This window comes from Platalea leucorodia (genome assembly GCF_965183815.1).
Source record: "Platalea leucorodia genome assembly, chromosome: W".
NCBI lineage: Eukaryota > Metazoa > Chordata > Aves > Pelecaniformes > Threskiornithidae > Platalea > Platalea leucorodia.
Genome location: NC_138859.1, coordinates 39,298,635 through 39,313,833, shown reverse-complemented (window position 1 = coordinate 39,313,833; position 15,199 = coordinate 39,298,635). Strand labels below are relative to the sequence as shown.

At 35.6% G+C, this 15,199-nt stretch overlaps 1 protein-coding gene across 3 annotated transcripts in view; it reads left to right on the top strand.

Moving 5' to 3' along the window:
* Positions 1-12,515, top strand: part of LOC309601683 (rapamycin-insensitive companion of mTOR-like) — an 88,951-nt gene extending 76,436 nt beyond the window's left edge. Inside the window, exons 31-38 of one of the 3 annotated variants that reach the window (XM_082334850.1) lie at positions 136-1,162; positions 5,022-5,199; positions 6,503-6,587; positions 7,979-8,198; positions 9,757-9,932; positions 10,764-10,887; positions 11,823-11,961; positions 12,129-12,515. In XM_082334850.1, coding sequence (XP_082190976.1) covers positions 136-1,162; positions 5,022-5,199; positions 6,503-6,587; positions 7,979-8,198; positions 9,757-9,932; positions 10,764-10,887; positions 11,823-11,961; positions 12,129-12,203 — 2,024 coding nt within the window. In that variant the 3' untranslated portion in view covers positions 12,204-12,515. Of the gene's footprint in view, positions 1-135; positions 1,163-5,021; positions 5,200-6,502; positions 6,588-7,978; positions 8,213-9,331; positions 9,418-9,756; positions 9,933-10,763; positions 10,888-11,822; positions 11,962-12,128 lie in introns of those variants that run through there. The other 2 variants (XM_082334849.1, XM_082334851.1) reach the window with 2 other exon arrangements.
* The last annotated feature ends 2,684 nt before the right edge of the window (positions 12,516-15,199 follow it).

Below are 15,199 nucleotides of genomic sequence, written 5' to 3'. Positions count from 1 at the left end.
ATGTTGAATTAAAATTGTGGTAAAACACACAGTCTCCCATTTTAGCTTTCATAGAATTGCTTACTTTTTCGCAACATAGTTTATACACTTTGAAGAAATGTCCATTTTCAGTGACAAAGTCTCATATAATTTCAGGTATGTTCATCATGGAGGATGACCGTTTTGGTAGTACTTCCACTAGTACGTTCTTCCTAGATATTACTGAAGATGCAGAACAAATATTTTATGACAGACCTGGACCTTCAAAGGACAAAGACCGTAGTCCCTTTCCTTTTTTTTCTTCTAGCAGACTTGTGAAAAATCGCATTCTAAACTCTCTTACTTTACCTAATAAAAAACATAGAAGTAGCAGTGATCCAAAAGGAGGAAAGCTGACATCTGACAGTAAATCAGGCCTGAGGCGAAATCGTACTGTAACAGAACCTTCCAGTAGCATAGACTTTCCTGCTGGGGAAGAATTCAACCCTGTTTTCAGAGTTCCTAAAATCCAGACTTTACAATTAGAAACTTCTTTTGTTGGAAGTAAGCACGTGGAAGATACTGATAGTACCCCAAGTATTGGAGAAAATGATCTGAAGCTGCCAAAAGGTCTTGGAAATGAAATTCACCAGGAAAGCACAAGCAGAGAAAGGCTAATAGGAGATGGTACTACACAAACACATTTCAAGAGTCGTAGCTTAAGTTTTAATACAGATACCACAACAAGCGGCATAAGCTCAATGAGCTCTAGCCCTTCAAGGGAGACTGTAGGTGTGGACACTACAAACGTAGATACTGACTGTGGAAGTTTGAGTACTGTGGTAAGCACAAGAACAGTTAAACCAAGTCACTGTTCAACACCACAGTCTAACCACCTGCCTCTCTCAAAATCCAACTCTGTATCCCTGGTACCACCAGGGTCTTCTCATACACTTCCCCGAAGAGCCCAATCTCTTAAGGCTCCTTCTCTTGCTACAATAAAAAGTCTTGCTGACTATAACTTTAGCTACACAAGTTCTCGAGATGCCTTTGGCTATGCTACACTAAAACGCTTACAACAGCAGAGAATGCATCCTTCACTGTCTCACTCAGAAGCCCTAGCATCTCCAGCAAAGGACGTGCTGTTTACTGATACTATTACTATGAAGTCTGGCAGCCTGGATTCTCGGCTGACCCCAAGCCGGTAAGAGATTATTATGTGCTTGTTTCTTACTTCAGAGCTGTAAGAGCAATTAAATAAGAAAAGTATCTTTCTAATATTTTTTTCCAACTTCATCTAAAAGTGACAGTTGTTGCAGGATGATTCATAACTTCGCTGAAAGCAGTACCAATATTAGGAGAATAATAGGCTAATGAGAAGTCTGAACTTTGTAAGTGCCATCAGAGAAGCCCAGCTTTCATAGCTGTCCTCAGTCCCTTTAATGCTGTTAGTGACAAAGGAGTATGTTTCCTTCTATCACATTTGCCTCCTGTTTAACTTTTTTTTTTAATATTTAAATGCAATTGTACTGCTAACATTACTAAAGTTACAATCACACAAAATTGCTCGTGCAGTCAGAGCTGTATTTCAGAAGAGAATTTTCTTGATGTCACTTGGTGAGGTTTTAGGACATGGACTCCTGCCAATATGCTATATTACTGTTCATTGTGGCACTGAGGCCAGTGGTGAGATACTGGTACCACTGATATGAATGTGAGTTTGGCTTCTTAGCTACAACAGAGCAAAGATTTTACTTATAGGGTTTATTTTTAGATTGCAGTGTCACCTCTTTATTTTTGAGTAATATTAGCTCTTCTGAAGACTAATTGGATAGTTATACAAGATATCTAGCTCATGACATTGACACTGTTCCCAGCAGCTAAAGTCAGTGCTTAACAACTTTCTCTTAAAAGCTCTTCTAATTCCCAAACTTTTCCTTTCAAATCAGCTTTTAGCTAGTGGATTTGATTTTCAGATTACTATTGAAAGGGAAAAGACACTTTCTATCTCTGTTTTTACCTAAATATCCTGTCTCACATGAGAGAGAGAGAGGAGAAGTTACCAGCACATTAGTCACTTCCTTACTGCACAGAAGAGCAAATGCCCGGTCCCTGAATTTCAATCCACATATACCCAGTTGAGTGTCTGTAGTGCCTGTTTATTACTACTAGTTTCCTTCCTGCTTAAGAGAACCATTAATTTTTTATATTAAAAATAATTTTTGTATTAAAAAATAATTCTATGTGTGCCCTGGCAGCCAAGAGGGCCAACTGTGTCCTGGGGTGCATCAAGCACTGTATTGCTAGCCAGTCAAGGGAGGTGATAGTCCTGCTCTACTCTGCGCTTGTATGGCCTCATCTTGAGCACTGTGTGCAGTTTTGGGCGCCACAGTACAAAAAGAGGATACAAAGCTACTAGAAAGTGTCCAGAGGAGAGCCACAAAGATGGTGAAGGGTTTAGAGGGGAAGCCGTACAAGGAGCGGCTGAAGTCACTTGGTCTGTTCAGCCTGGAGAAGAGAAGACAGGGGAGACCTCATCGAGGTCTACAGCTTCCTCACAAGGGAAGGAGGAGGGGCAGGTGCTGATCTCTTCTCCCTGATGACCAATGATAGGACCTGAGGGGATGGCAGGAAGACATGCCAGGGGAGGTTTAGGTTGGACATTAGGAAAAGATTCTTCATGCAGAGGGTGGTGGAGCACTGGAACAAGCTCCCCTGGGAGGTAGTCACGGCGCCAAGCCTGACAATATTCAAGAAGCATTTGGACAACGCCCTCAGACATATGGTGTGGTTTTTGGGGTTGTCCTATGCAGGGACAGGAGTTGGACTTGATGATCCTTATGGGTCCCTTCCAACTCAGGACATTCTATGATTCTATGATATTTTCACATGATTCTGCAAAGATGCCATAAAAGATAAGTTTTGTTCCCTTTGTTCAGTTAAGTTAGAACTAGACTGAGTGTGCTGATTAAATTAAGGATGATTCAGTAGTTAAGCTGCACCATCCTGGAAATCAGAAGTGCTGTTCCTTGCTCTGTCACTGGCATCCTGTGCTAATGCAAGAACAAATCAGTGTCATTTCAGTGGCAGTACAGATTCTATTGTGGACTTTCATCCTGAGACTCAGCATGCAGTGTAATACTAACAGTATTCCTGGTGCTTAGCTGTTCATGATCTCTCGTATCAGTGGTTAGGTGCAAGGATTTGAGCTGACCTGTTTAACGTTGAACTGAAATGACTGGAATGCTCATATCTCTGAGAAGGTTAAAAAATTGCAGATGTACGTATTACAAAAGACTGTCAGATTGCCTTGGTTACTGATATAATTGATTGGAAAGATTATGACTTAACTAGTATATGTATTTTTCTTACTGGTTACAGCTGATTGTCTCCACTGAATAATTGTAGTCCTTTTAATTTCAGAGTATGTTACTACTTCCAGCTAAATATTGTCTTTAACTGCTGTTTAAGTAATAAATTGGAAAGAAATATTCTGTCCTTTTTTGTCTTCTAAGGCCATTCTTCTGTCAGTCTTCAGAAAATTTTCTTTGATTAATGCTTCATTCACAAATTCAGGTGTTCATAGCAAGTAGCAGCTGTAAATTGACTTCAGTGATGTTGTTCCATTCATTCAAAAGGTTGAAAAGCTTATTTCTTTGCACAAATTATTTTGTGAGGCTAAATTTTCCATCTCTGTCTTTAAAGACCAACCAAAAATGTTAAGGTGCATGTCTCAAATCCTGATCGTGGCTCTTGCCCCATCACCTGCAGACATGATTTCATGAAAACTTATCAGTGTTTATCACTACTAATGATATATCTGTTAGCTTTTCCAAGAGAAGCAGGGACAAATGTTTAGGAATAATACATATATCTTTATATTGAGAGTAATTATAGAATGCTTTATTATGAAATAACTAATGCAATTGGTAACTCTGGGTTTTGAAGTATGACTTGAGTTTTATTGCAAGTCCACTGCTATTGTAATTAGCATTGGTCAGAATTAGCAGCAAGAAAACTGTTGATGTCCTATAATCTGTGTTCTGCACATTCCCATCGCATAATAATGTCTTGAACAACACATGGTCAAACCATAATAATTTTTTTTATCTCAGTGTAAATCTCTTAAGCTGTTATGATTGAGAAGACATTTTAATTGCCCATCTAAAACAAAAAAAATGCTAGAAAATTATTTCTAAGGCAGAAAGTCCAGCTCAAGAAATAAAATGTTCACTGTACTTACCTTCCAATGTGTAATATAATAAAAATTTACTGTTCCTAAGGAGTGTCTCTTTTTACTCGGAAGCTTTAATCCACTGCATATACCATCTACTTAGGTTGTTTAGCAGAAAGCATTCATAGGTTTTTATCTTCAATGAGAAGTAAAATGAGAGATGGCCAAATGAGAGATTTCCATCATCGGGACTCTGATCAGCACTGAGGACTTGTTCTCCAGCCTCCTCTCTCCTGTCTCCTTTCCCAACCTATTTCTTTCTTTGTTCTTCAGGCTACTTGTCACAGTCAGCTCTGCTCACTGCGCAGGTTCTAGTTTGTTCTTTGTCTGTTCATGTTGAGCAAATTCTTCCATGCTTGGGTGACCCAGTGGGTGGCTCCTTTAGAATACAGGAAAAAAAATGTTCCTTTCTCGCATCTCTGGTACCTAGCAGGCTCAAGCTCTGCATTAGCAGTTTAAAAGCCTAAATCTTTACTGACTATGTCTGAGCTGTAAATCTTCAAAGCCTGGTAAGTTGGAGAAAATTTGTGTTTTTACAGGGTTGGCAACTCCTTAAGCAGAAGTTCCATCCTGCTCTCTTTCAAGTCCCTGTTCCAGGACTTTCAAAAAAAAGATCACAAATTTTTACCCAAGGAACTGCCAAACCATGCAATAGAACATGACACAGAACAAAAGCAATAAGCCTATGCCTGTTATTTGACAGAGTAACAAGCTCTGGGTTCTACAATGGGAAGATGAGGATAGTCTTTGTGTCAGCAGTCCTCCTTACTTGTAATGTGGCAGAATGAGAGATTTACCAAGATTGTGATTTATTATTTCAATGTTACAGGTTCATGAAAGCTTTAAGTTATGCTTCATTAGATAAAGAAGATTTATTAAGTCCTATTAACCAAAACACGCTTCAGCGTTCCTCCTCTGTTCGCTCCATGGTTTCTAATGCTACATATGGTAGCTCTGATGATTACATTGGCCTTGCTCTCCCAGTGGATATCAATGAAATATTTCAGGTATGTATGTGATAACTTAATGGATTCATTTGCATTTTCATACTGGAAGGTAGTTAACTGTTGCATTATCATCAGAATAGATTAGATCTACAGAAATGAGGAAAACAGGATGTGGTACTTTCAAGGAATGCGTTTTGGAGAACGAGAGTTACTTTTCTAACCCTGTTTACAGAAAAGTGCTAGTCTGTTTTGTATTATATAGGAAAATAATGACAGAGACTAGGTTAGAATTGTGTTAAACTGGTAGCATAAATATGCTGTCATAAGATTTTTAGCTGACAGCTAGCTTTTATAATACAATTAGCATAGTCTGTGGACATTTGTTAATATCTCTTTAGCCAACTAATTGATATGTTCATAGGTCAACCATAAATGATGTGCATAATCCCACAGTAAACTTCCTGCTACCATGATTTCTGCTACCGTGATCTTGATTTAATATTACTTTATTTGTATATCTGTCATCATAACATTAAATTATATTGTCTTTACTTAACCTCACAGATATATTTCTTTAAGTTAAAACAGATTATTTTAAGTGTCTTATCAATTGCCTTCCTCTCTCTACTTAGTTAAAACACATTCTTATCTAACAAACTGATGCATCACAATGGTTAATATTCTGTTACCTAGTTATCAAAAACAGGACATGGTCTATGTCAAAGGTAAATCAGTGGCTTCCTTATCTTTAGTTTACTTAGCCTTTGCCTTTCAAACATAAATTCCTTTCTTACTAATCTCAAAAAAATTACTAAAGCTAGAGCAAAGGCAAGATTTTCCATCATACCTGCTTCTGTTTCCCCTTTATGAAATGACTATTTCATTTCTCTCTCCTCCACACTCTTTATGGCATGTTTATGTTGCCTCACTTCTTTTCTCTCAACTCTTTTTGTAGAGTCGAGACACATCTCGACTCTGCAACATCTTACAGGCAACATTTTAGATGTCCTGGGTGGTTTTGCTCTACTTTCACGAGGTCTCCAGTGTTGTAGAGTGTTTGTGGACAGATCATAAATAGCCACTTCTGAGTCACTGGTTTCCTTGCAGCCTGTCACCACTATGTTTTACCATTTACTGGCTGTTCATAAGCCTTGTTTAGTAAATGTTCATTCACAAATGTATGTTTTTCTCATTGGCTTTTCTTTACTACTCAGGAGCCCATTCTTAATTTCCTCCTCCAATTAGATCTTTTTCCTGAAGTAAAAAATTGACAGTATTTTATTTCCTCAATAAAAAAATACCTATTTTTCATTGTATATAATTATCACCTGTGCTAATTTTAACTTTCATTTGAATATTCCAGGTAAAGGAAACTCCATATTTCCAGAAGAAAACCACACCTCCATTTGATGACCGTGGAGCTAGGGTCTTTGCACCCGATGCAGGAGGTATTGGTTTTCTTCCTCTTCTGTACCTTTCTGTTGTTTGTCTGTACATTGGGTGGGGTGCGGTGTTGGGTTTTATTTGTTGATTTTTCTTTACAGAAAAGGTTATTTTTAGCTGTTAATTTTTGAGCTGTGTTCTGGATTCAGGATAGTGGGCTATTAATTCCCTGTTTTATGTAGTTCAAGATAATGTGGTGTTGCTTCAAAGCTTGATCCAGCTCTAATAAACTAAGAAGGAAAGTCTATGTATCTTTGATTATAATATGAGCTAATGTTAATTGAAGACTGGTAGTGATACTGCATTAAAGAAAGTAACAAAATTTAAGCTAAGATAAAATATGTATGCCAGATATATATTGAGCTATTATATTTTTACTCCCCTTTGATTACATGTGAATTTACAGGAACCAATAAAGGTGTTAGATGTGTATTTCAGAAAGTAAATTTTGTCTTTCTGTGATGTTTCTGTGACAGTTGATCAGTAGAGGTGATGGAACATGGTACAAGAAAATTGCAAGCGCTTTGTAATGCCTGGCTTGTTCTGGAATGCGCTTTCTTTTTACTCCAGAGTAGTCAGAAATCTGTAGGGCATCAATATGTATCTTTTCAGTAGGACAACTGAAAAAGAAACATTGATACTGGTCCTAAAGTAGTACAGAGTAGCTGTTGTCTTGCTTCTTAGCTAATTCGAACTTTATTACAAGCACTTTGAACATCCAAATAGACAGATCTTACTGATTTTTATTTTTTTTTCTTTTGTGTTGTTAATGTAATATATATAAAGATGACTTTCCTGAAAGTGTGTTTCTGTAGTTTACTAAGTTTCAGTGTAAAGTAACGCCTGTTCAAAATTGTATTTGTTGGTATTTTCCACCCAGGGAAGAGCATGTTGCTAAAGTGTCTTTGGCTTGTGTCTGCAGTGTTGAGTCTAGTTTCATCCTATTGCAGGCACTAAGTTACAGTTTTTTAAATTGTGTTTCTGTTTTCATTGGTGCATGTCATTTATACATCTGGTATACTGTTGTACTAATTTTGTTTGATACTATGAAAATTCATAACATATTAATGTTACATGGGTATTACTATCACTAATGTTGATATAATGTCAGGATTTACCATATATCTTCTTACAGTATGTGTGTTTAGAGGTTGAATTCTGTCCTTTGCAATGTTTTGTTATATATGATAAGCTGGGACTAAAATGTGATGTTTATTTCCCGAATGCTAACAAATCTTGGGAGCTTAACTGTTCAAAAAAAGTTTCTAGATCTTCACACACACACCCCCCTCCCAGCCTTAAAAGGCTTAAAAGGGGAAATTTAATTGAAATAATGTTTTATTAACTGTTGGTTGTGTGGTTTTGTTTTTTCTGATGTCTAATTGCTTATCTACAGGTCTTCCATCAGGTACAAGTGATGTTGTCAAAAGTCCTTTTCAGATGCTCCGACAGCAGATCAGTCTCACAGAAATAATGAATACCAGCCGTTCAGATGCCTCTCAGTTTTTAGAAAATACAGAGGATACAGGGCTACAGGAGCACACAGATGAGAACTGCCTTTACTGTGTCTGCATTCAAATACTGGGTTATCAGCCTAACAACAAAGTGAACTCTTCGTATAGTTGTACAGGTTAGTGTTCCTTGTGGGGAAGTATGATAAAACTGAATGAAAGTATTGAATTTTGTTCATCTTTAAAACTGATGAATCTGTAAGGTTTTTTGTTGTGTTGTTTTTGGTGTGGGGGGTTTTTTGGTGGTTTTTTGTTTTTTGGTTTGTTGGGGTTTTTTTGGTTGTTTTTTTCCTTTCTTACTGACTATTGACCTTGAAATTAATTCTCCTTAATAAGCTCACTATGTAACCAATGGTACTTCTATGGTCGTTTCCATCTTTTCTGTTTCTAGTGGTGTTAGTAGTTAAATATTTCTAAAAGCTTATCAAAATATAAAATTCAAAACCTTATTTAGTACTTACAAATCGATGTCCTGAAAACTGAGGTTTGCGGTCAAACTAATGAAAAGTCTGACTTCAAAGCAAGTCTGTACCATAAAACAAAACAAAGGAAATCTGATTGAGAAGTCTGTTGAAGTTGAGCTGTAACTTCTGGGATTTAGTCTTCTTTCTTCATATTTTGAGATTCAGATCAGATTCAAAATTATTTTCTTCCTAACCTCCTCTGCAGAGCTTGCAGTTACATGCCTTTTTACAATGTCTATCATAAAAAGATAATCCCATAATGTAAATTCCAATTTCTGCTTAGTAGGAATCCTTACCATTTTACAACATCATTATGCATTCAGGTAGTAACACATAAAGAGTACTGTTGGCAAGGGGGATGATGCACAAAATGTGAGGATGCACAAAATGTGAGGAATGGCCGAGAGAGCTGAATTTGAGCTCAAGTTCAGTATCGAGAAGAGATGGCAAATAAAATTCCAATTGTGGTCTTCAATTAGTATGAGGGGATTACGGGCAAGGCAGAGCCAGGCTCTTGTCAGAGGCACACAGCTGAAGGATGGGAGACCACGGACACGTGCTGTACGAATGGAAATTCCAGTTAAACATAAGGGGAAAAACTCTTTGCAGTGTAACTTGATCTCATTTTGAAGTGAGCCCTTCTTTGAGCAAGGGGTTGAACTAGGTGATCTCCAGAAGTCCCTTCAGACCTATGTTTTTCTGTGGTTCTGTTAACTGCGCAACAATTAAAAGCTTGGATTTTACATTCATCTCTTTACATCCAAAATGCCAAAGGCTATGGATAGTGAAACCTCCCAGAAGAATCTTACTTGTCACATCTTTCTGTTGATGAAGTCAGAGCCCTTTCTGCAAGATCTGTGGTAATTATATGAACAAAAAGCTTGTGCATATGCAAGAGCATCTTTATTATGTTATTGATATATCCATGCTCTCTTTTACATAAGAGCTCTACATGTGATTACATTTTTTTTTGCTTCTGTCAGTGCTTAAGAGTTGATTATTTTCACTCAAGTATTATAAGATTAAAAAAAAAAGTTATTTTTAGATGTTTTGAGTATGATTTGTCCAAAATCAGACATCTAGTTTCCAGCTGTTTTATATGCTGATAGTTACCGTTCATAGTGCATCAGTGTCTTGCATGCTTAACTGTTAAAAAATAAGAAAAGCATTTGAAGTGAGGAAAAGTGTGAACAACAAAGATGCAACATCTTGTTTCTCTCAGATTTTTCAGACATTCCATATACTGACTGGTGTGGGCAGACCATACACAATCACTTAGATGTGCATTCCTCCAAATTTTCTGGAATTTCAAGCTGTAGTGATGCAGTATCACATGGTTCAGCTAGCAGCACCAAGAGTACAGAACTTGTACTAGGTAAGTTTGAAAGCCTTATGATTATTAGAGACTATAACTCTTAAGGTACTTTTTAGGTATTGTGGAAAAATAATATTTTATTTATATATACTGCAACAAAGTAATGCTCTTTATTTAAAAAAAAAAAAAAACACAACAAAAAAAAACCAAAAAAAACCAAACAACAACAAAAAACCCCTCTTTGGATGCCCTAATCATTATCCAGGAAGGTAGTTGCATTATTAGTGACTGTGGCAGATGGCATACTTTCAAACTGTTCTGCTTTAGCTATATGGCATTTTTGCAGGTAATGTAAATGCAGCTCTATATCTGACATTGCAATCAAATTGATTGCCTTTTCCCCCTACAGTGTTGTTAGTTTAAAAAAAAAAATCTTTTAAAAAAATTACTGAATTTCTGTAAAGAGAAAGACAATTCTTTTTTAGGCTTGTGTTTTACATTTTGAATTGTCATAACTTCTTATGAAGTAGCTAGTTGCTAACTTTGCCAGTATCTGATACAAACAGAGCAGGTAATCACCCAGTTTGTGACATGATTTAGTGATAGAGACAGCACTGTAATTGAATCTCACAGATTTTTCTAAATATCACACAGCATTTATGAAATGCTAGTTTACCTTTTTTAAATATTTCCATGTTAAAATTCATGAAAATAATATTTTTGTTCATTTGTTTTAATTTTAATGGGAATATTTGTTGGTAGTTCAGAATACATACATAAATACGTACTCGTGTGTGTGTGTAATGCTTAAAACAGACTTATGTGGCATAAGATTAGCACAATCAAAGACTATTCTGCTAAAACTCCATACTGTTGAATTTGTTTTTCCAGGAGTAAAATCAATCCCAGATGATACACCAGTGTGCAGAATACTTCTGCGGAAAGAAGTCTTACGTTTAGTAATCAATTTGAGTAGTTCAGTAGGAACTAAGGGCCATGAAACTGGACTCCTGACGTAAGTTAAATACATTTCAGATGTTTTAGCAACATTTAGTTGTATGTATTTTCTAAGATCTCTGAGATAGTGATTCACCTTATTTCTGACTTCTCAAAAAATTGTCAAGCAGGTATTATTGTGGGTTACTGGGGATGACTGAACGTAATGTAAAAGCTAAGCAAAGACTTTTCCTTTTAATGTGTTTGTTCTATCTTTAATTTCTTACTCTTCCTCATTATTTTTCAAATCAGTAATTCAACTGTAGTGATGTTTCATTACATACCCACTATGTCATGCATCTTTAAAAAAGAAATGATAATTCTTTTTTGTTATTTGTGCCAAATAATATATATCAGATAACCAGAATAACAATCTGAAAGTAACTTCTTGAGAAACACAAATCTGCTTTAAGCAAGAGTACAACTACTGGAATTAATTTATAGAAAAACCCATGTTAAAATATAGGAATATAAATCCAGGGACCACACGTTATAATAAAAAATGTAGGTTTCTGGGCTACTGATGTTGGAAACTGACATACGACTGCTAAAAGGAAACGTAGAAATGCTCATTTTAGTTTTAAAAATGCTTACAGGTAATTAAGTTAGCTTTTTGTATTTTTTATTACTGCTGTTCTTGTGGATGCCTATTCTTTGATATACTGTTCTCTTTCTACATCTATTATTTTAAGACTAGGTGATCTCAGAGATTCTGTACAACTTTCAAATTATATATTCTGTTTCATCTCATTAATATGGATTTCTTCCAGTTTGGTACAAAATAATGCTGTCTGTTCTGATTTTCTTGCTTCATCAGATCCAGAATGTATAATGCCTATTACTGAAGAGTTCTACTTTGTTAATGATGACAATCAAAATTTAATTGAACAGTTTCTAAAAATATGATGGAAATCTGTTCAAGAATTTTAAAATTTTGTTTTTCCTATTGATCAGAATTAAGGAGAAATATCCCCAAGCATTTGATGACATATGCCTTTACTCTGAGGTGTCCTACTTGTTAGCACATTGTACATTTCGACTTCCATCTCGAAGGTTCATTCAGGAGCTATTTCAAGATGTACAGTTCTTACAAGTAAGTGGAGAGTTCAGATGCACTGAATGCACCAAAATGTGCCAGATGGGTGCAGGTTTCATGTTCTGAATGCTTTCAGATATGTCTTAAAGGAAACCATTTTATGATGTCTTTCTAGTAAAATCTCTGACAACATTATTAATACTTCATCTATCTTTTTCTTTTAGATGCATGAAGAAGCAGAGGCTATTTTAGCAACACCAACAAAACAGACAGTAATTGAAACATCAGTTGAATCCTGACCTCTGTCTTGTGCAGTACATTGCATATAGACTTTGAAATCCTCAGACAACCTCCGATTGACTGGATAAAAAGCTTTGGAGCATCATTTTCTAGACCGTTCCAGAAGCTACTGGTACCTGAAGACTGAACTGAAAACTTTCTTCCTTAACCAATTACTGCCCCAGTCTTTTGAGCCCTTTGGGGAGTTATTAAACATTACCATAGTTTTAATAATAGTAATTACCAGTATATGCAAGAGTTGAGCACTGAACACCTCCACAAGTTTTCATTTCATTTTTTACCATAAATTAAAAAAAAAAAAAAAAAAAATAGGACAACACGCAGAGACATCTTTTATGGTTGACTTCCAATTCTGTTCCAGAGAAGCAGAATGATTCCTTGATTTTTAGCCCCTGGATACCAAGAATCAGAGAGATGAGGGTGCATTCCGTTGCCAGCAATGGGGAGCCATGCTGTAATCATGGACACCAGGGGATTAATGTTAGCCCTTCTCTGTTGGTTTTTGTACTGTTTATAACACTACTTGGGGGTTTGTAACTTCAAACAGAAAGAAAAGCCTCTGTGAATGAGGTTTTCTTTAATATTACTATAGTTGTAAGTAATTTTATTAGCAGTCTCTCCAATTTCATTACACTTACGTACATGTATCTTATCTGAACCATTTAAGGATTTTCACTACAGTTTGATTTTAAAAATAACAAATCATTTAAACTTAAAATGCTGAAATCAGATTGTTTTCCCTGAATGATATGCATGTGTTTGCAGTTTCTATACTCATGCTCATATAGCATGAATGTTGGTCTTACTCTTAACTAAAAACCTTTAAAAAGAATTATTTGTATCAGATAAATGAATATTGTATAAACTAAACTTGAAGACATTTAATCATTGCTGCTTTTGTGAGAAGACATAATACGAGCATTTTCCAAGTTCCATGGAAACAGCCTTTTATAAAAATAAAGGTTTGATTTGAATTTTCAAAGGATTAGTGATCAAGCATCAGATAGTACTAATAATTGTAGTGAAAAGCCTTAAGTAGCAAATTTTGAAGCAACAATAATTATAATTTTATATTGGTATTTGAGGCTTCTTGCAAAAATTACATGATACAGTGATTGTTAATGACTGAAATAGTTGTGTCTATCATGTTACTGGTGAGGTTTCTAAATTAATGAGTGCAAGCTTAAAAAAAAAAAAGGTAAGAATCCCCATCACTTTTATCATGGATCTAAAGATTCAGAAGCCTTTATACAAAGGTAATATAAATATATCCAAATATATATACACAGTAGCATGGCCACCTTTGTTAGAATGCCTGTAATAGAAGGGATTACCCTTTGATTTTGATATAGGTGAATAATTCAGCTGGACTGTACTAAGGTAGAACATATTTTTATCCATTCACTTTTATAATTTTTTATAATTGTCAGATTAATACTTAAGTGAAATTTATCCTGATGCTCATAACCCTGTTCTTTCTAGCTATGCTACTGGAGATTTCAATAAGTAGTCCTGTGAACAGCAAAACATGATTCCTAGTGAAATGTAGAATTTATTTGCTCTTATTGGAAATTTCATCTTGCCACATAAGCACTGCTTTGCAGCTATCACTTCACTGAGTTCTTATGTGCACTGCATACCATCAGGTTCTGGTAAAGCAGATCTCTAAGTTGCTGCTCATAGTCAAATTTAGTTCCTTAGATTATCTTCTCATGAGTTCCCACTGAAAGAAGGAGCAAAAAGAAACTGATTCAACTCTCTTATGGTTAGTGACACAAACAATATATCTATGTGTCAAGGCATGTTTGAACTGCTCTGAAAACATACCACACCAGTAACTATTGGACTTCTCTGGTCATAAGAAATAAATGCTTCTGTAAAACCAAAATGTCAATCACAGTAGACCAAATAGTGGTATAAACTCCAAAGGAAATAATGTAGTTTTCCCAAAAATGGGGCTAGCATATCTCATACAGTAGTTTCAAACACTACCTCAGTTAGGCTAGAGTATGAGAGATTTGTTTTAATAACTAGATGGGGTTACATCAAACAACTCCATGTTATTTTTCTGCAGTTAAAGCAAAATAAACAAATTTTATCACCTGTATTTAAAAACAAAAACACCTTTGTTCATTTGTTACCAGTTTAGTCCATAGCACTTAATGTAGAAAGCGCCATAGGAAGGCCTCTGATTATAAAAAAAGTAAGCAAAAGCAATGTCAATATACTTTTGAAAGATTCTCCATCCTGAAATGCTTATGTGTTCTGAAGTACTTGCTTGTGTGGGGATCCATGACAACAGAAACTTAATGTATGAATTATTACTGCAAATTCAGTTATAAAACATAATTTTTTTCCTGAAAGTGTATGAGTGTCAGTCGATTTCAACAAGTATGCATCAAGGATGTAAAGTCTATACTGTACATAACATACAGCATTTCTAGAATTAATTTACATATTTACACGTTAAGCTCACCTGACTTTCATTTTAATTGGCAAATGAAGGGATCCTGTTATTGAAGGAATTTGATATTGGCCTAGTTATAAACTGTGAATTTCTAATTCTATCAACTTCTTTTTTAAAATATCCCTTTCAAAGTTCTTATTTTGGGGTTTTATTTGCTTCATGATAAAGCTTCAAAAGAAAACAGTAGTAAATAAAAATTGTGCTTATATTAACCCTAACAAAGAATCCTTCTACTTCCCCTAGAAAGGGTAGCAAGGGAAGCTGACAGACCACCTGCTTTGGTTTTTTTGCAATTGTAACTATTTGTGATACTGTCGAACAAATGGTAAAGCATATAGCATTCATTTACACTATATACAAACACAATTTAGTTGCTGTGGCAAAGAAAACTCCTGAATGATTAAACATGATAACACAAAATACTCAGACTGCTCTGAGGCAAAAGCCTTTGTGGGAAGGAGAGGCTGGATGTGAAACCAATTACATTTAATCTACAAAACTAGCTGGCTAATTTTCTTAGTCTGCTTT